At 44.0% G+C, this 20,737-nt stretch overlaps 1 protein-coding gene across 1 annotated transcript; it reads right to left on the reverse strand.

Moving 5' to 3' along the window:
• On the reverse strand, positions 1–17,793 carry LOC144681355 (uncharacterized). The gene is made up of 3 exons (XM_078542951.1): positions 17,704–17,793; positions 6,721–7,170; positions 1–415 (listed from the first exon to the last, which is right to left on the reverse strand). The coding sequence occupies exons 1-3, from the start codon at positions 17,786–17,788 to the stop codon at positions 267–269; spliced, it is 684 nt and encodes a 227-aa protein (XP_078399077.1). The 5' UTR covers positions 17,789–17,793; the 3' UTR covers positions 1–266.
• Positions 17,794–20,737: the final 2,944 nt, after the last annotated feature.

Genomic DNA, 20,737 nt, shown 5'->3' on the forward strand with positions numbered 1-20,737 from the left:
TGCATTTTAAACAAGGAACATTTTTCTGGGATTTTTATTGAAAATAACAATTTGAACAAAGCAGTTTTGTATGACAAGGGGCAGATTTTATCTCTTGTTGGCAAACTCAAAACTCGATGAACAATCTTCACAGGATATATTCCAGAATCAGAGAAACAGAAAAACCGTCAATTAATCTCTTGAATCCTTGGGGCTGAATTTCTAAAACATGTTCTTTCTAAACCATCATCTTTTAAACACTTTTCTCCACTTCAAGCTGTTGACACTTACCTGGCTGAAATGCTCTCATTGCATTCTTCCAGGATTCTGTTGGTCAGTAGAATTGCATAACGAGCATCATTTAGTTTCAATGGCCCTTTCCCTGCGAGTTGAGTCAGTTTCTCTTTCTGATTTATACAGTCAGACAATGGTGATTCTACTTGAAAAGAGACAGTGAAAAAGATGAGGGACACTCAATATAATGAATGTTATAATAAATATTTTGAATACATTTGATGGAATTAATTAAAAGACAAAACCTGCAATAATCTAAATCCAGTTTAGCTGCTCTAAGACTCTATTTGGAGAAGATATTTTATGTACTTTCTCTTGCAAATTGCAGTGTAATGTTTAAAAATTGCCAATGCTATGATTTCGGGCAAGTTTGGTGTCCATGTGATGTGATTTTCACTTCAAACCAATGCTAAGCTGGTGATGTAAATCTGGAGTCCGGTCCGATGTGACTCTGGAGTGAAGCAAAGTGAAACTCCCTGGGTTGGGTAGCCTTACACCACATTGATCTGACTTCACATAGAGTGTGAATCCAGTGTGGTGTCCAATCAGGTTTACAAAGTGCTCCACTGGTCCTTTGGAAACTTTGAAAAGCTACCTGTATTTCATTTAAAAGTTTAATCTGTGGACATTCTCCCGTTCATCTCTAAACATTTACATTTCTAGACTTAGGGAGGCAGCTTGTACACACATGTCTCCAGGCTTGTGTAGAACTCTGTCCTGTACAGCAGAGTGAAAAATCTAAAATAATAACCATGGGTATTGCTGAAAAAAGAAACATGTCGAAGCTTTCCGTCTTGCACTCATCAGGACACTTTGCAAGAATACTGAAGGGGACAAAAACAATTTAAACTGTATGAGAAGAGAGTGCTGATTGGTTGGCAAGTGGACTCTGATTGGTAGAGATGTTGCTATGGAGAATGCACCAGTAATGGTGACTGACAATAAACTGCCAAGCATTGTTTGAAATTTAAACTAGGCAGCTTGACCCTGATTAGTCAAGGCATTGCACTGAGGAATGAGTCAGCGAACGGCTGTTACTTATTTTGCTGAGCTGAAACAGGCGTCAGGTATGTACATGTTCTTTCTGTCTGCAAAGAACATGACCCTGTGCATTAATATATGTAGCTTCCAGCACACACAAATGTGCCACACTGTGGGCCCAACTGACAATCTGAAATTGGCTTTCAGCGTAATTCTTAGCACACTGAAGATTATTTAGCAAATGTTGTCCAATCGCGGAATCCCATCTTATGTTGGACGCTGTGTTTTGAGTTTTGCAAGCACGCTGGTTGGGTACAGTCTGTACCTTAGGTATGGCCTGTAACAGAAAATGCTGGAAATACTCAGCAAGTCTGCCAGCATTTGTGGAGTGAGAAACTGAATTCAGTTTTATGTCAATGACCTTTTGCCTGAACTTTCTACCAAGTGAAAGGCACAGTGGGAGAAATAGTAACAACCCAAGTAAAGGAGAATGAGAGCTTCGGACTCTGGAAGTAAATCACTGTGATCGTGACAGAAGATTGGACACATTAGACCCTGAACACTCATCCTGCCAAATGACAAATGATTTCATATCTGTTGTTTTGAGGGCGAATCCTTTGATTAAACTGCTTAACAATAAAACAAATTCCATTTTATAAAAAATAAATATTAGTCTAGTTCGAACAGATATCTTCAACTCTAGCTGGACAGGAACGAATATTCCTTTAATACTGTGAGTAGATATTTTTATGAGAAATGTACAGCATTATTTGCATAATTAAAGTTTTGATTTCAATGTTTATTTGGGTTACATTACATAGCCCAGGCTTTCCACCTCCTCCTCCCCACTGACTGGGGGACATCTCTGGGGAGAGGGTCTCTGCTCTCCAGGAAGCTGTTCCCCTGACCTCAGACAACAGTCTGACCTCAAGATCACTAATATACTAGAGGCAGTGCCATCGGCCTCCATTTAGGGTTCTTCTGAAAAGAGACTCTGCGTGCTGCTCACAAATTATTTTTAACACTAAGCCCCCTTCTGCCAAACATGAATGTTGAATTCCTGGGCTGAGCCGGCAGCCCTTGTCTAGTGTTCAAATATCCAAAATTGTGGGAAATGTGATGGAGAGCAGAATTCTCTCATTTACATACTCTTTACATAGTGCGATCTATATATAGGCAGGTGTATTCTGGTTTGAAAGGATGAATGACCCCATTCCCCAGGGTAATGGAGAGGTATCTATTAAAGGAGAGGGATGTGCACAGAGGTGGGAATGGGGAGCAGCAGATCCCTGCACATACTTAAGAACAGAGATGTGGTAGGGGGGTCCGGGCCAGCACCTAGCTGGGGGTAGGGGGATCCGGGCCAGCACCTAGCTGGGGGTAGGGGGGTCCGGGCCAGCACCTAGCTGGGGGTAGGGGTGTCCGGTCCAGCACCTAGCTGGGGGTAGGGGGGTCCGGGCCAGCACCTAGCTGGGGGTAGGGGGGTCCGGGCCAGCACCTAGCTGGGGGTAGGGGGGTCCGGGCCAGCACCTAGCTGGGGGTAGGGGGGTCCGGGCCAGCACCTAGCTGGGGGTAGGGGGGTCCGGGCCAGCACCTAGCTGGGGGTAGGGGGGTCCGGGCCAGCAAGTTGCAAATAATTCTTCTTCTGTTAAGAATAAAAAGAAACCATGGGGCAGAAAGATCCTGCTCGAATAGTTAACATAGATAAAATCAATCCACTCTAAATATTACTTTTATTCCTGGACTATTACATACTGACAGGTATCTAACAAACAATATTAAGGGGGAAATATATTGATATCACGGTTAACTACATTCCCCGTGAATAAGCAAGTTCCTATTAAAGGCCTGAGCCTTACCTGCTGCCTGGTTTCTGTCAATTCCCTTACACTCTCTCATACAGGTATACTATTCTAAATATGGCTGCAGCAACTGCTAAGCATGCGTACGTCAGCTTCCTTGACAATAAGGGGATCTACAGAATTATCTCCATCAAGCAGGACATAAAGAGGTTTGGCCTGAAGATGCACACTTCCACGAAGGTGTACAAGACCTGCTGGATTCAGGTGAGCAGAGGCAGCTCCGATGATTACGATAGCGGTGCACATCTCCGGGGAGTTGATGATCCTTATTTCAAAGCACGGGTCTTACTGCTTGGAGGTAATGGGAATGCTGGTCATTTGTGAAATTGGGAATTGTCTCTGATAAGTTGATTAATTATTGCTCCTGTCTCCGCAGAATCCCCCGAGGCTGTTAGAGCAAAAAAGGGAGGGGGCCAGCCTTCAGCAGCCTCGTGTGGTGGATAGCAGTGTGAGGCAGAGCTGGGAGCAAGTTCCTGGCCTAGGCAGACCAACACTGAAGAGGGTGTTTGATGCCTCTAGTGCGGCCAGGGTAGGTGCTCTCCATCAGCAACTCATTTTGTCCCATCTCACATAACAGTCAACATTTTCCTTGAACAGGACTGTACGGGCACTTTTGTGAACAGTCTGTCAACTGTATCTGGGCAGTGGCAAAACCATTCCTAACCTCTAAATTTTCATATGTTGATAGAAGGAGAAGGAGGACCAGACAATGAATGCCCAGAGAAAACAGTTCCGAAGCTTGTCACAGACGTCCTGAAGATACGTGCGGTGCTCCAGAGGTCATGATGCCGCCAAGGGACATGGCAGACTCTCCCTCCATTTCATTAATGGAGGTAGAAATGGACAGCTCTCCACCAAGGGGGCTGACTCTGAGTGCCGGGAAAGGCCACACAGGGACTTGAGGAACAGAACAAAGTCCTGAGGGTGGAAGACCTAACCCACAACCTGGAGGAGCCACAAGCAGAAGCCAACACCTCCAGGACCCAATGGAGAAGATGCGGGACCTCAACTTGTACCTTCAGGAGCAGCGAAGGAGCCGCTCACAAGGTAACATTTCTGTTTCCATAGCCTGAATGCTCAGGAAAATTTTCTGTTTGGAAGGTGCAGTGCAGCACCCAGGCCACAGTGAGGTCCGCATAAGGAGCCAACATCTTTTACTTTGTGTTGCAGCTCCAGAGCCTCAACAATCCAACCAGGCCATGGGTGACATTAGGCTAGCATCCCCCCTGCCCCCCAGATCAATGCAGCAGCATGAGGATGTACCCTCATCAACTGCCTCACAGATACCCATCCATGAAGACACCCGGCTCTACAGTCCCGTTGATGGAAATGTAATTTCTCTCACAGCATATCAAGTACTCCTACCAGACTCCAGAAAGCACCTCTTTGGGAGATGATCATCTATAAGACCATAAAACGTAGGAGCAGAAGTAAGCCATTCGGCCCATCGAGTCTGCTCTGCCATTCAATGAGATCATGGCTGATCTGACAATCCTCAGTTCCACTTTCCTGCCTTTTCCCCATCACCCATGATTCCCTTACTGATTAAAAATCTGTCTACTTCAGCCTTGAATATACATAATGATCCAGCCTCTACAGCCCTCTGCGGTAAAGAATTCCACAGATTCACTACCCACTGAGAGAAGCATTTCTTCCTCATCCCTGTTTTAAATGGTCGACCCCTTACTCTGAGATTATGCCCTTTGGTCCAAGACTCTCCCAGAAGGGGAAACAACCTCTCAGCGTCTACCCTGTCAAGCTCCCTGAGAATCTAATGATTCAATAAGGTCTCTTCTCATTCTTCCAAACTCCAATGAGTACAGGCCCAACCTACTCAAGCTCTCCTCAAAAAAAAATCCCTCCAAACCTGGGATCAACCAAGTGAACCTTCCCTGGGCTGCCTCCAGTATATCTTTCCTTAGATAAAGGGAACAAAGCTGTTCACAGTATTCTAGGTGTGGTCTAATTAGTGCCTTCTGTAGTTTTAGCAAGACTTCCCTATTTTTACACTCCATTCCCTTTGAAATAAAGGCCAGCATTCCATTTGCCTTCCCTCTTCCCTGCTGAACTTGTATGTTAGCTTTTTAGGATTCATGCATGAGGACTCCCAAATCCCTCTGTGCTGTAGCTTTCTGCAGTCTTTCTCCATATAAATAATATTCAGCTCCTCTACTCTTCCTGACAAAATGCATAACCTCACAATTTGCCACATTAGAACATATATCCGTATCTGTAGCATTTTTCATTCACAGTTATTCTGTGTAAATAGTTTCTGCACTTGATGCTGACGCCTACAGCTGTGAATGCAGGTCGGTGTCATCCTCAAGGAGCGTCAGTGGGTGAATGTAATATGTTCGAGGATGAACCCCACGTTTATCAAGACTCTGGCTTCTGCTATATGGGCTGCAGAGGTTCTGACCTGCTGCTCTATTTATGGCAAACGGTGTGCCTGGATCGTGAACACTGCCGCACCTACCCCAGCGAAACCTCCGCTCTCACCCATGAAGCTGAGCGTCATTAAAGGTGAGTACGATGCAAACACTAACGGTTTTCTCCCATCAGCTCGAGCCCAGACTGCTAAAAACATCATCCCTGATCTAGCTGAATCCTCCATCTCCAGTTAGCAGGCTTCAGCTGTGACTTATTTTCTCCTCCTTTTCTCCCATCTGCAGCTGCTATGCCCACCACCTTGAGAAGGAAGGAGTGAGTGTGGAGGAGGTGGCTAAAGAGAAAGCTCGTGTGAACAATCACATCACAGAGAAGATAATGGACCTTAACCGGAAGGAGAAGCAGCAGCACCAAACCAGCCAACAGTTTAGAGTCACACAGGGCTGTGCTTGTCTAAAAGCATTCATTCCTTTTCCTCAATCAATCTTCATATTCTTTATGTAACTATCATAAACTATTTGCATCGGTTCTGCAAAATAAAGAAACTGTGTATAAAAACTTAATGACTCCTGCCTCAATGTGTTAATAAGAGTCAGAGCCCTCAGCACCTTCACCCACACAAACACTGGAAGGGGACCACCTTTTCGCACTTTTAATTAAAGATAACCAGCTTAATCATGACATATTCACTCTTTAAATAAAGGTAAACATAAAGAAAAATAAACGTTTGAATGGAATAATAAAGCAACAAATAAAATGGGCACCAATTGTATGTGTATGTTAGGGATATGAGGAAATAACCTATTTGGACTAATTCATAACTGGCAGTGACCCCGCCTACTATGCAAAAACCAATGGTGCTATATCCAGTAGTACTGGTCCATGCCCATAGACTCTGACCAGTTCTCCAGGGTCACAACCATCTGTGACCAGTTGTACTGGTTCGGACATCGCCACCACCGTTACTATCACCAGCTGGGAACTGGAAGCAAAAGGCCATTGTATACTGGTCACACCTGGTTCCAGTCTTACTGGTTTCTCTTCATTCCCACCAGCCCCCAACCACCCTGCCACCCCTCCCCCACCACCTGCCATTAGCAGGAGGAGAGGAAGAGAAAGCCTGGGCCTATTTCTGTTCCTGTCTTTATTTATTATAAATCTTAGAGATTTTTCAAATGGAAGACAATCACAATGTGTAATTTATTATTCTACTTACCACATGCTCCTTCAGATCCTGTAAATTGTAAATAAGAAGCATTTTCGATGTGAACAGGACTGAAGTCTGTTCCGTGGATGTAAATGATATCACTCAGCAGCGATGAATCATTACTTGAAATGCTGTTGGTGAGAATGAAATTTTGACAACATTTTGCTCCAGTGGCCATGGCAGTTGAATAGGATTTAACAACATCGCCATGGGTTATGAACAGTTGGTCAACGCGTTCTTTCCAAGTGATGCAGATTTCTGACAAAGCATCGGATGTAGTTGCTGCAACATCTTCCGTACAGATTGAAGGACCGTTCTCAATGAGATGAGCTTTTATTTCTAAGCCAGCTGGGTTTATGGACACTTTCAATGAACAGGGCCCAGGGCCAATATCGTGATGAGACGTATTAATGTTGCCTTGTAGGTATCCACAAAATGTAAATTCACCTCCGACTCTCACTGAAAATATAATCACAGAATAACCATTAATCCAACCTCCTAGAATTTTCTCAGGAATTTTTCTAATCAACAACTGTGACTTTGATGGAAAATTGAGAGAAATCCCACACAACTTGCATAATCAGGAATTCATCATCAACGACAACACCAACCTATATTTACAAAGGACCTTTAGAGTGTTAAAGAGTTCCAAGATACATCGCAGGAGGATTATCAAACAAAAATTTGACATCCATGGGCATATGGGCCAAGATTCTGCCCTCGTTGGGTGGACTCAGCGAGGGTGAGGGGAGAGGTCGGGAGGGGGGGGGGGGCGAGGGGAGAGGTGGGGGGTGTTGGCAGCGAGGGGAGAGGTTGGGGGCACGAGGGGAGAGGTCGGGGAGGCGAGGGGAGAGTTCTGGGGAGCAAGGGGAGAGGTCTGGGGGGAGCGAGGGGAGAGGCCTGAGGGGGTCGAGGGGAGAGGTCTGGGGGGGTCGAGGGGAGAGGTCTGGGGGGGTCGAGGGGAGAGGTCTGGGGGGGTTGAGGGGAGAGGTCTGGAGGTGTCGAGGGGAGAGGTTGGGAAGCCGACCACTGCCCGCGATCTGGGCCCGACTGTGATTTCACGTTGACGGCCAATTAGGGCCCACCTAGCGTGAAACGCTGCCTGTGTGGGGAGGAGGGGAGCGAGCGCGGAAGTTCCTCCATGCGCGCGGGTACATGCAGGAAAAGCAGCCTTAGGTACAGAGCTGCCTCAGGGAGATGAAGATTTTGAACAATGAAAAATAAAATTTTTAAAATGTTAACAACATGTCCCCTCGTGCGCCTCTGTCGTTAGAAATTAGTTTGAACATTTTTTATTAATTTTAATGACAGATCGAAACCTCATCCCGCCCGTGGATGAGGTTTCACAAAAATCCAAAGGCCGCTTGGCCTTTTCGCCTGCCCATCAACCATCACATTGGACGGGCAGTGAAAAATTGAATTCAGTTAGATCTTTAATGGCCTTAATAGGCCGGTTAATTGTCGGTGGGCGCACTGCCGACTCCTACATGCGCCTGCCGACCGAAATATCATGCGACTGCGCAATGACATCGGGACGCTCGCCCAATGTCATCACACATCATTTTACACCCGTTCAGGTCAGACTCACACCCGCCGACCAGCGCAATATTCTGGCCGTGGAGTTTTAAGGTCAGTCGGCCAAAAGCTGGGTCAAAGACATGGGCCCGGATTTTCACCCTGATGAAGAGCCTCTCTGTCGTGGCGAAAATCCCAGAAATGGCCAAAATTTCTAAATCCCGCCCCCCAACCCAGCATTTTCCATCTTCACAGGGACGGGACAGGAGTCGAGCCGGGATTCACACTTGCACAGTTCACGGAAGCAGCTGGGAATTTAAATCACCTTCACTGAAATGGGATTTTGGAAGAACACGAGTGTGAAATCCAGAGTCTGCTGTTTAGAACAGGTAAGAGGTGGTCTGAGCTTGGCGGATTCTTATGGATAGCCAGGGTACTTCTTTGTAGAGGGTAGGTTCCCCTTTGAATAGGGTTCTGGGGCACCTTTGGGAGAGGTAAATCACCCTCTGGTAGAGCTAAGTCACACTTTGGGGTAGGTAAGGCACCTTTTGGGATTTTTAAAAGTGAACATGATTCTGCACTTTTTATACACAATCTCATTGGAACTGCCAAGCTGTAAAAGAGGTGTCCAGTTATAGGCGCAGTCCAGCTGTCCAAGCAGATGTTAAGGAGCTGTCCAAGCAGATGTTAAGGAGCTGTCCAGCCGATGTTAAGGAGCTGTCCAGCCGATGTTAAGGAGCTGTCCAGCCGATGTTAAGGAGCTGTCCAGCAGATGTTAAGGTGCTGTCCAGCCGATGTTAAGGAGCTGTCCAGCCGATGTTAAGGAGCTGTCCAGCCGATGTTAAGGAGCTGTCCAGCCGATGTTAAGGAGCTGGCCAGCTGTCAAGTCTGTCAAAGTTAGCCAGCATATATCAAACCTGTCAAGGAACTGTCAAAGGGTACTAGATGAGTTGGTGTGTAGGGGGTAAGGCAAAAGGGTGGTATGAGGCATGAGTTGGCACCAATTTGGCATAGGTGGTATGTGGCAAAGGAGTGGGCAGAGGGACATTAAGTTGTCATAGGGGTGTGGGGGGCATGGCAGTGGGTGGGGGCATGGGTTGGGCATAGTGAGTATGTGGGGGGGATGAAGGGTGAGGTCTGGAGGGACTTTTTTTTGTTTTATTATAACTTTTATGTAATTAAACACGGTGCCAGGCACAGAGGCAGGCCGTGTACCCAGCCCACCTCCGCGCTGCTGATTCATTCTGGGGTCATTCACCCCGACTCCTGTTTCAGTCTGCAACCCCCGGCTGTGAGTCCCACATACGGGGGGCCATTGTTATAGGTCGTGTTCACCGTGCCGGGAATTCACCCGACTCTGCGGTCCCAACCCGGAGACAACAATCTGGGCCATAGTTTGTAAGGAGCATTAAAGGAAAAGCAAAAGGTAGAGAGGAGGAGAGGTTCAGGGAGGGAATTGCAGAGCTCCGAGTCTGAGTTACTGAAGGCACATCTACCAATAGTGAAACAATCAGGGATGCACAGAGAGCCAGAAGGAGAGGAGTGCAGATATCTCAGAGAGTTGTGGGACTGGAGGAGGTTACAATATCTGAAATAGACTCCCCAAGTATCCCAGAATTAGAAAGGGACCAGAGGAGCCCTAGAGCAGGGAGCGAATTAGTGATGGAGATGACCCTCATGGCCGAAGGCCTGAAGGAAGGCAGGTTATTAAACCCAGAAAGGAAAAGGGTAAGGACTTGCCTGAAGTAGGGCCAGCAGACACCTTTTTTCTGACATTAAATAGGGACAAAGGGAGCTCCCAAACCCATGAGCAGATAGGGAGTGAGATGCCTTCCCCAGTCAAAAAGCCATGAGGGAATGTAGTTGGTACTGCACCTCCACTTGAAGGCAGAAGAGTTCCAAGGGCATGGAACAAATTAAGAGAGAGCCCATTCGCAAGCCAAAGGTCCTAGCTAGGAAGCCAATGATTGGTTTGGCCAATAGCTTTATGGTGAATTTCAATGTGGAGCAGAAAAATCCCCAAATTGGCCCAGAAAGAGTGAGGGTAACACCTGACTTAGTTGAAAAGCTACTGGGAGGTGCAGCAAGAGCTGACCATCCACTAGAGGGCAGTAGTGTCCCAAATGACGCAACGCCTACCCCCTGACTGACCAGCAGAGGGACCACCAGCCAGATTGGATCCAACCTCTGTTCACACACCATAATGCAGAATCGCAAAGTGACTGGACAGGGTTACCCACCCTGTCTAAAACGATCCATAAACACCCACCAGCCTACGTTATGAATGCAGGAGAGGCCCCTGCCAGACAACCATCTTCCTCTCATCCAGGCCCAGAAAGGCTGGCCCAAGCTCGGGGGCTAACTGCTCGCCTTTGCTATGCCAACACAAAGGATCCAGCACCAGAAGCTGGAACTCTCCAGTTGTGCTAGTGCCTGAGCCAGATCCTGAAGTGGAATCCTCTACAGAGGCCCAATCCCTTTAAAACATCCCACTCTCCTGACCCTCAGCTCACATCCCGTCCCTGGGTTCAAACAGATGAACCCACAGGTAACAAAACTGGACAGGCAAGAGCTAAACTGGACAAGGGCAGCTCAGCCCTATGACCCCAGGGCCTGGCATCCACAGAGTGAGACGTCCAACCTTCCCCTGTGGATTGTCCAGAGCAGCTTGACCATCACTTTCCCCCTGAGTACTAGCCATCCTGTAAAACCCCCAGACCCTTTCAAAGACACTTAATCAGGAGGTTGGAATGCCTGACCCACAACCAAGGGACGTCTGGACTAGCACTGAATAGGCTTCCCCATTCAGATGAATTTCGAATCCTCCCAAGTCACCTAAAACTTTCCAAATTCCAGGACTGGATAATGTCCTTGTGGACACCCAGTCTGGGATTTAAATCACAAAAAGAAAATGCAGCAGGGAACTGCCATTTCCCCGCTAACAGTGTGTCTGATGTGCCAGTGTGAATGAGGGAATGCATGTATACTTCTTCATTTCATATTCCTCCTTCTTAAGACCACATATATATAAAAAATTGAAATAGAATTCATATTTTTGCACCAAGGGTGGAGGTGTGTCCTGCCGAGTTGGCATGAAGAAGAAAAAAATCTAAAAGAAATTTGTATCTTTTCCATATTCTCTTGTTGAAATTCTGTTTTTGAAAATAGACAAATGGCTGGACTGCCGCTACCACATGATAGTAGTTCTGGAAGTTTCAGAGCAAATTAAAAATGGACAAAGGCGAACACATCGAACCCCTGGAATATAACACTCCTTGCATGGTATAAACATTCCAGCCAAGCAAACACAAAGGATAGTAGATGAGACGTCTTCACTAGCCAGCTATGGACAAAGGCAGAGCTATTTGGGATTCCTCATCTCTAAATTGTGCTTATGGTTCTCCAGTTACCTGCTCAATGGGATCTAACAAGCGTGCCTCGTTAGCTAAATAGCTTGATCCAAAACCACCCTGTTACATGACTGAGATTTGAGCTGTTTGAATTGCTTTATGCACATACATATAAACAAGGAGCAGGAGTCGGCCATTCTGCACCTTGAGCCTGCTCCGCCATTTAATAAGATCATGGCTGATCTGATAGTAATCTGAAATCTTCACTCCACTAACCACCGATAACCTATCACCCCTTGTTTATCAAGAATCTATCCACCTCTGCCTAAAAAATATTCAATGACTCTGTCACCACCATCTTTTCAGGGAGAGAGTTCCAAAGACTCACGACCGTCTGAATGTAAAAACTTTGCCTCATCTCTGTTTCAAATGGGCAACCTCTAACTTTTAAACAGTGACCCCTAGATCTAGATTCTCCCACGAGAGGAAACATCCTCTCCACTTCCACCCGGTCAAGACTCTTCAGGATGTTATATGTTTTAATGAAGTCGCCTCTTACTCTTTTAAACTCCATCGGATACAAGCCTAGACTGTCCAACCTTTCCTCATAAGACAACCCAGCCCAGGAATTAGTCTGGTAAACCTTCTCTGAACTGCTTCAAACACATTTACTCCTTCCTTAAATAAGGTGACCAATACTGTACACAATACTCCAAATGAGGTCTCACCAATGCCCTGTACAACTGAAGCATAGCCTCCCTACTTTTGTATTCAATTCCCTTTAAAATAGATGATAACATTCTATTAGCTTTCCTAATTACTTGCTGTTCTTGCATCCCTGCCTTTTGCGATTCATGCACTAGGGCACCCAGATCCCTTTGCACTTCAGAACTCTGCAATCTCTCACCATTTAGATAATATTTTATTCCTCCTGCCAAAATGGACAATTTCACATTTTCTCACATTAAACTCCATCTGCCAGGTCTTTGCCCATTCACTCAACCTATCGATATCTGTTTGTAGCTTTCTTATATCCTCTTCACAACTTACTTTCCAACCTATCTTTATGTCATCAGCAAATTTGGCAACCATCCCTTCAATTCTTTCATCCAAGTCATTTATATAAATTGTAAACAGTTGAATCCCCAGTACTGATCCCTGTGGCATACCACTCACTACACCTCACCAACCTGAAAAAGACACATTTATGCCGACTCTCTGCATACTGTTAGGCAGCCAATCTTCTATCCATGCCAACATGTTACCCCCTACACCAAGAGCTTTTATTTTCCACAATAACCTTTGATGCGGCACTTTATCAAATGCCTTCTGGAAATCTAAGTACAGTACATCCACCGGTTCCCCTTTATCCACCACACATGTTACTTCCTCAAAGAACTCCAATAAGTTGGTTTAACACGATTTCCATTTCACAGAACCATGTTGACTCTGACTGATGAGCTTATTCAAGTGCCCTGCTGTAATTTCTTTAATAATAGCTTCTAATATTTTCTTTACGACAGATGTTAAGCTAACTGGCCTGTAGTTTCCTGCTTTCTGTCTCCCTCCATTTTTGAATAAAGGAGTTACATTTACTAATCTAATCTAATGGGGCCTTCCCCGAATCTAGGGAGTTTTCGAAAACTAAAACCAACGCATCAACTATCTCACTAGACACTTCTTTAAAGATCCTCAGATGAAGTCTATCAGGACCTGGACTCTTGTCAGCCCACAGCTCCAACAATTTACTCAGTCCCACTTCTCTGGTGACTGTAATTTTCCTCACTTCCTTCCCCACTTCCATTTCCTGCTTTATGGCTGCCTCTGGGATGTTACTTATATCATCCATTGTGAAAATTGATGCAAAATACCTGTTCAATTCATCTGCCATCTCCTTGTTTTCCATTATCAATTCTCCAGACTCACTTTCTTATGGACCAACACTCACTTTGCTAATGTTTTTCTTTTTAAAATATTTATAAAAACTCTTACTACCTGTTTTTATATTTCTGGCTAACTTTCTCTCATACTCTCATTTTTTTCCCCCTTATTAGTCTTTAAGTCATTCTTTGCTGTTCCTTATACTCTGTCCAATCTTCTGGCCTTCCACCTATCTTTGGACAACTATATGTTTTTTGTTTAAGTTTGCTACTATCTTTAACATTTCTAGTTAACCATGGATGGTGTGTCCGTCCCTTGGGCTTTATCTTACTCGTTGGAATGTACCTATTCTGTGCATTCTGAAATATCCCCTTAAATATTAGCCACTGCATTTCTATTGACCTATCCCTTAACATAATTTGCCAATTCACTTTCGCCAGCTCAGCTTTCATGCCTTCATAATTGCCCTTATTTAAGTTTAAAAATTTAGTCTCAGATGCACTCCTCTCTCCCTCAATCTGAATGTAAAATTCAATCATAATATGGTTGCTGGTACTTAGGAGTGCCTTCACTATGAGACCATTAATTATTCTGATTTCATTGCACAATACCAGGTCCAGTATAGCCTGCTCTCTGGTTGGCTTCAGAACATGCTGTTCAAAGAAACAATCCCGAAAACATTCAACTCCTCATCTAGACTATCTTTGCCAATCTGACTTTTCCACTATGTAAATTAAAATCTCCCGTGATTATTGCCATGCCTTTCTGACAAGCTCAGATATGATTCCAAGATCGTGACAGCCATAATTATGGTGGCCAATCAGGAGAATCCTCATGGAAATGCCTGGCGACAGCAAACACCTGATTGCTTGGTTGGGTTTCAGTTACCCATGGTTTTTCAGTTACAGGCTAATTGTCTTTTTTTTGTAGTTAAACCTGAAAATTCCACTACAAATTTACAAGGTGCGATATAAACTTAATATATATATTATTAATATCAAGATTTTTCAAAGAATATTGTTATAAATCCTATGACACACAATAGATCATTTAGAGGATTTAAAGTATAATTAAAATCACTGAACAGTTTTCATTAAAACTACATTTAACTAGTTGTCACCCTTGGGCCAGTGATTGCAATCTCACTGAACTGACAATGTTATGGGTTCAAGCCCCATTCTAGAGTCTTGACCACATATCGAGGCTGACACTACGTTGCAGTACAGCAGGAGTGCAGCAGTCCCTGAAGTGTTGTAGTTTCAAAGAGACATTAAGCCTCGTCCCTGTCTATCCTTGAAGGGAGGTGAAAAGATTGCATGGCACTATTTGAAGAAGAGCAGGGGAGCTCTCTCCACGGTCCTGGATAATATTTATCTTTCATCCAATACCACCATCTGGCCATTTTCTCATTGTTACGTGTGGTTCTTGCTGTACATAATTTGGTTAATGTGTTTCCCTACATGAATAAATGCACTGCCACACGTCAAAAGTACTTCATTAGCTGAAGGGTTTTGAGATGTCTTCAGTGCGAAAGGCACCATATTGTAAGGGGAGACTAATGAATGGGGATGATGGGATACTTGGCGTGATACCTAAGCTGCTAGAACTCGAGAGAAGCTTGTCTGTGAGATGGAGAGTCATATGAAAGATCTAATCACGAGGAGACGAGATCAGGGTGGGGAAGAGACAGAGAAACATATGACAATGTGACGAATGAAAGACTAAATCAGGGGAATGAGGTGGAAAAATCCAATTAAAGATGAAGCAGCTGGTCAAGTGAACTTTTTGTACCTGTATAAATTGACTGCTCAAACATTGCACTGTAGAATCCCTACAATCACGCTTGAGGTGGGGCCTCTCCTCAGAGGCTCGTATTCGCTGGTTTGAACAACACATCCGAATCTCGAGTCGTATTTTGGTACTCGGTCAAGCACTCAACTTTTCAATACGAACTGAAATTCTTTCTTTTATGTTGAGTAACAGTAAATAGGTTTCAGATTGTCAGGGAAAATCTTATGAAATGGTTCTCCCACTGTGGAACATGGGCCTAAACTTTACAGTTTTCAGTCTGTCAGAAGAGTGTGTACAAATCCCTAACACAGTCTCAGTTAGTGCAGCTCCAAGTCACATCCAACACAGCATTACAATGATTTTCCTGCATTTAGAATATAAAAGGTGATTGAAATGCTGCACTACTGTGAAAAATATAAATATCCCCTATTCCCCCCTAAACACTCCATTCCTCTACTGTTCCAGGTCCCTTGTTTATTCTTCCATCTTGCCCTGCCTTTGGCGGTGAGCTGAGACCCTGCTTGAATTCTCATTTTTTTTTTATTTTTAGATTACATAAAGTTTGTCCTGTTATGTTTTGGGGACTCACCATAACCCTGGAGGAAAGAGAGTGGGGCCTGGTTAAAACGGAGCATTCAGCCTTAGCATACAGTTCCTATTGGCACAATTTTAACAGCTCACAGCAATTCAGTGAATGAGATACTCATCAGAAGCCTAGGCAGGAGCCTCTGAAATTTATGCAAATTGCAATCTCATGACATCAGTAATTCCTGCATTTTCTCTTCTCCTTCATGTCTATGAAGGTTAAAGATGAAAATGTTTTAAGATGTATTTTTAACTTCACACCTGCTCAAACTGACAGGGACTTGATCTGTCCAGATCAATGGGATCATTGAACTGTCAGTGAGATCAGCAACAACGGAAAAGTTACTGCATGGAGTGAATATAAAGAAATGAAGTGTATTCTGCCACTGTGTGTTTCATGGACACCAAAGACCTGATCAAAATGGAACAGTCTTAAGTGGATAAATTACCTACTCCTGTTCCTGGAGGTGTGTTTAATGAGTATCTTAAAGGAGCAGAGAATGGTGAAGAGGAAGAGGGTATTAGGGAGGGAATCCCAGATTATGGGACCTTGGTAGCTGAAAGCATGGCTGCCAATGGGCAGACAAAGGGTGGTGAGCTGCACAAGAGCCTGAGTCAGAGAAATGGAGAGGACTGGAGAGAGGTAGTTGTAGGGCTGAAGGAGGTAACAGAGACAGGAGGTACAAGACCACGAGGGGAATTAAACACATGGATGGAAATTTTAAATCTGAGAGTTGAGGAATCAGGAGCCAGTGCAGGCTGATGGGAAAGTGGGTGTTGGCCAAGCAGGACTTGGTTGAGGATTGGATACCAGTGGCAGGGTTTTAGATGAGCCGAAGTTTATAAAGGATGGAGGATGGGAACCAGGCCAGGAGAACCTTCCAGTAATTGAGGCTGGAGACAATGGAGGGATGAATAAGAGTTTCAGCCACAGGTGGTGTGAGATAGAAGCAGAGATGGGGACATTAGGTAGACATAGGCAGTCTTTGTGATGGAGAGGATATGGGCTCAGAGTCTCAGCTGAGAGTCAAAGAGAAGGCTAACATTGTGAACAAACTGCTTCATCCCCAGTGGGCAAAGCGGAGGATGGAGGGAGGAATGGGTTAAGAAGGATGTGACAGGCCGAAGTCAAGGGCTTTGATATTTTCAACATTTAAATGGATGAAGTTGGAGTTCACCCAAAACAGAATATTGGAAAAGTGGTCTGTCAATGCAAGGACAGTGGAGAGATGCAGAGGGAAAAGCAGTATTGATAAGTTAATCTGTGACTTTAATGAAATGAGCTTGATTGAGATCTTACCCTCAAAGGTAAAAGTCTGTTTAGAGAGTTCACACTGCTACCTCCTCCTGCCTGGTCTGTCCACTTTCTCAACCTGAGCCTGTCAGCGAGGAAGAAACTCAGTAATAAAAGCTGATGTTACACGATTCTCACAAAGGAGGGCTTTATAACACTGAAAGACATTGCTGCTGGACAGCAATTGGACTGATTTCTCTTACTGGAGGAAATTTCAGTATTCTGAAGGACCCGTGTGAAATTTCTAATCTTTTATTCAGTTATTGTACTGCAGCATTTGTCTGATATCTTTGTTTCTGTAATGGTCTGAATTAGTTATTTTACCTTCTATAAAGCAGTGTAGCAGAGTGTTACTTTCTGTCTTTCCTTTTGACAGTCAACCACTGGAAATCTACACAAATTCCATTACACAACGTTAGTATTAAATAGGGTCAATGTTAGTGCTGAGATACACAAGCCTTCGGATGTATATTGGATGTGTATCCGTATCCCATTGGATCACCAGCCTGTACAACCATTGAAAGTGAAATGGGATTTAAAGATACAAAACAAAGGATGTGCTGAAAAATGAATTACCTTTTCCAGTGTGGAAGCAGAAGAAATATAAAATAAGATATTGACACTTCATCAGCCTGGGAAAGGAACTTGTTTTGAGAGGCATCTTCCACTGGATTCCTGCTCTGGAAAATCAACATTTTCAATATGGGATCATTGAGTGAATATTGCTTAAATGCTGGTTATATTTAAAATGTGTAAAATTAAAGTTTAGTTAATTGATTAAATCTTATTGGACCAACATCCAGTGACACAAAATGAAAGGATGGAGTTCCTACTTGTGATCAGTGAATTGGTCGGGGGGAAATTATTTCGATTTTGGTGGAGAGAGAAGCTCAGATGGAGATTTCAGGCCACATGGACACAGCTGTGAGTGGCCATGTGAAGCAGGACTGATAGGAGCTGGGGGCAGCTCGTCTGTCCCCTCTGTCAATTCAGGAGGAGACCAGAGACTGGAAATAAAGACGGAGGCAGTGTGACCATTAAATTAAATTACTGAGCTCACTTCTGGTCACATTGAAGATGGTGTAGAGGACAATAGTAAGACTGCTCCCCAGTTTAAAGGATAGAAAGGTTAGGGAAACTCAAACTCCACAATCTAAAATCTACACGCAGGAAGCTATCACCGATGCATATAAAATATTAAATGTTACAGATAAGGTGAACCCAGAGTGTGGCTGTTTTGGGGAGCGGGAAGGGCGCGGTTGGGGGGGGGTGGAAATTCCATTGATCCTGAGTCAGGAAACAGGGGCTGCAACTCACGATTAACCCGTGCCCATTCCCATTGAGACAGGCAGAATGCAAACTTCATGCTGTCTCCTCCCCTCACAGAATCACAGAATTCTTACCGTGCAGGACGAAGCCTTTCAGCCCATTGTCTGCACCAGCTCTCCAAATGAGCAACTCACCGAGAGCCATTCTCCCCGCTTTTCCCCATAACCCTGCACATTCTTTCTCTTCAAATAACAGTCTCTTTCCCTTTTGAATGCCCTCGTTCTCCATTATTTGATGAGTGGGAACAGTTCCTCCCTGCCTACCCTGTCCAGACCCCTCATGATTTTGAATACCTCAAAGAAATTCTACTTCAATCACCAGCCAACTTTATTACATTCACCAAACCCCAAATCTTAAAAGATGAATCCTAATTTGGGGGAGCACTCAGGCCCCTCCTAAATTTTAAGACACATACTAGACTAGTCAGATATACACTAGACCAGACTAGCAGCATTGAAACAGTGACCCTGGAATTCTAATTCCAATTACACTGGCTTCCCACTGTTTCTGGAGGTTCCCACAGCCCTCGGAAACAGCGGGAATTCTGTCTACACCTCACAAACGATGAGCAGGGGATAGGAAAATGCACAACTGGGAAATTCGCTCCTGATCCGGAGCCAAGATGCCAGCATTTGTGCATAGATTGGATCACCATGTGGGTGAGCCATATCAATCTCACAGATCAGAAGGAGCATTGCTGGGTTCAGACAGCCGTCTCTCCACAATCCTAGGCACAGGACTGGAGGAGGTTCTGAGAACATGGGGCATGTGGGCACCAGAGATACACCCAAAGTCGTGCACAAGTCCTGTACAAATGTGATGCCCCCCTGCAGATCCCACTAATCCTGGCCAGGTCATTACTGGAGGAAAATGTGAGGTACAACATCAGACCAGGAAATTCAGCAACAGTGTGTATAAATGTCAACTAAACAGGACACTTATCTAGGTTTATCAAATACTTCACACATAATATTCTTTGAATATAATTATAAAATCCCCATTATATCAAACCACATACTTATATTCAGGGATTTGTAAAAAGCAGTAATCTATAGGATTAACCCTTAGCATTCCAAACACAACAGTCAGTGTGCTAACAGTTCCAAGTTCCACTTCATTCAGGAAGGTTAGGTTCAGGACAATAAATTAACACAAACAGATTTATAATCCTCATCATACTTTATCAATTCTTATAAATAGTTAAAGAATACAAGTTAAAAATAAAAATAGTAAAACAACACCAACTCCTGACCTGAGAGTTGTGGATTCCTGGACACTGTATGTGAAACCAATGTAGGAATTCTGTACGTGCTGGAAATTTGGCTATGATGTCAGTTTTGCATAGGCGACCAACTTCCTTATTCTCATGGAACAATGGGTGCTAAGTTTTGTGTGTTGATTATTTGTGTACCAGCATAATGTAAATGGAAATATGAAAACAGCAGCATTAATATTCAGTGTGATGTCATTAGTAACAAGGCTCAATCACTGACCTGGGCTTAGACCTTCATGAAATGTTTTCAATTAATGGACTAAAAGATGTGCCTAGAGCAGTTGTGCAAGAAAAATAAGTCTGAAAGAAGGAAAGGAAACAAAAGTGTGAACATGGTTTATGGTCTGAAATGGAACTCAATGTTGAGTCCAGAAGGCTATGAAGTACCAAATTGAAAGTTGAGTGAAATTGAAAGGTGCTGTTCCTGAAGTTAAGGATAATGTTATTTTCTGATGTTATTGAACGATCGTGTAACTCATGAAGTAAGCCACACTTGGACCAGATGTTAATATTATGACAGCCTCAGAGGAACATGCCAGTTGATGAAAATCCTGTATGGAGCAGGATAACATTGGACACTGAAATGATTAATAATTTCCCCAAATACAATGTGAATATAAATATTCATTTAAAGAATATTTAAAAATGCAGCACTCTATTTCCTCATCCCAACAAGTGACAGTAACAAAATATCATCTGCGTCGTTGTGTAATACACTCCTATTCTTATAGATCCTTGTTCCACTTACTGTGAGCAACTGCACAGTACGTCGATTACTATTTATAAAATTCTGACATCTGTTACTCTTAAATTTGTCACATATTGAAGGCTATGTCACAATTGCACCTGATTGGCTGAAACATCATATTTGTATAAGAGCAACAAACCACACCTGAGCAGAAAGGGGAGCAACCAATAAATAAGTCACACGTTAAACTAAGGCCCCACTTGCCCTTTGAGGGGGATGTAAAAGATCACCTGGCACTATTTTGAAAAAGGAGCAGGAGA

The sequence above is a fragment of the Cetorhinus maximus genome, chromosome 6 (assembly GCF_964194155.1).
Source record: "Cetorhinus maximus chromosome 6, sCetMax3.hap1.1, whole genome shotgun sequence".
NCBI lineage: Eukaryota > Metazoa > Chordata > Chondrichthyes > Lamniformes > Cetorhinidae > Cetorhinus > Cetorhinus maximus.

Excerpts from the sequence above, each read along its gene's own strand:
- LOC144681355 (XM_078542951.1), bottom strand. The coding sequence starts at position 17,788 with ATGCCTCTCAAAACAAGTTCCTTTCCCAGGCTGATGAAGTGTCAATAT. Across the intron at positions 7,171-17,703 it reads CTGCTTCCACACTGGAAAAG|TGAGAGTCGGAGGTGAATTT; the intron begins GTAATTCATTTT and ends TTATATTTTCAG. Across the intron at positions 416-6,720 it reads AGGATCTGAAGGAGCATGTG|AATCACCATTGTCTGACTGT; the intron begins GTAAGTAGAATA and ends CTTTTCAAGTAG.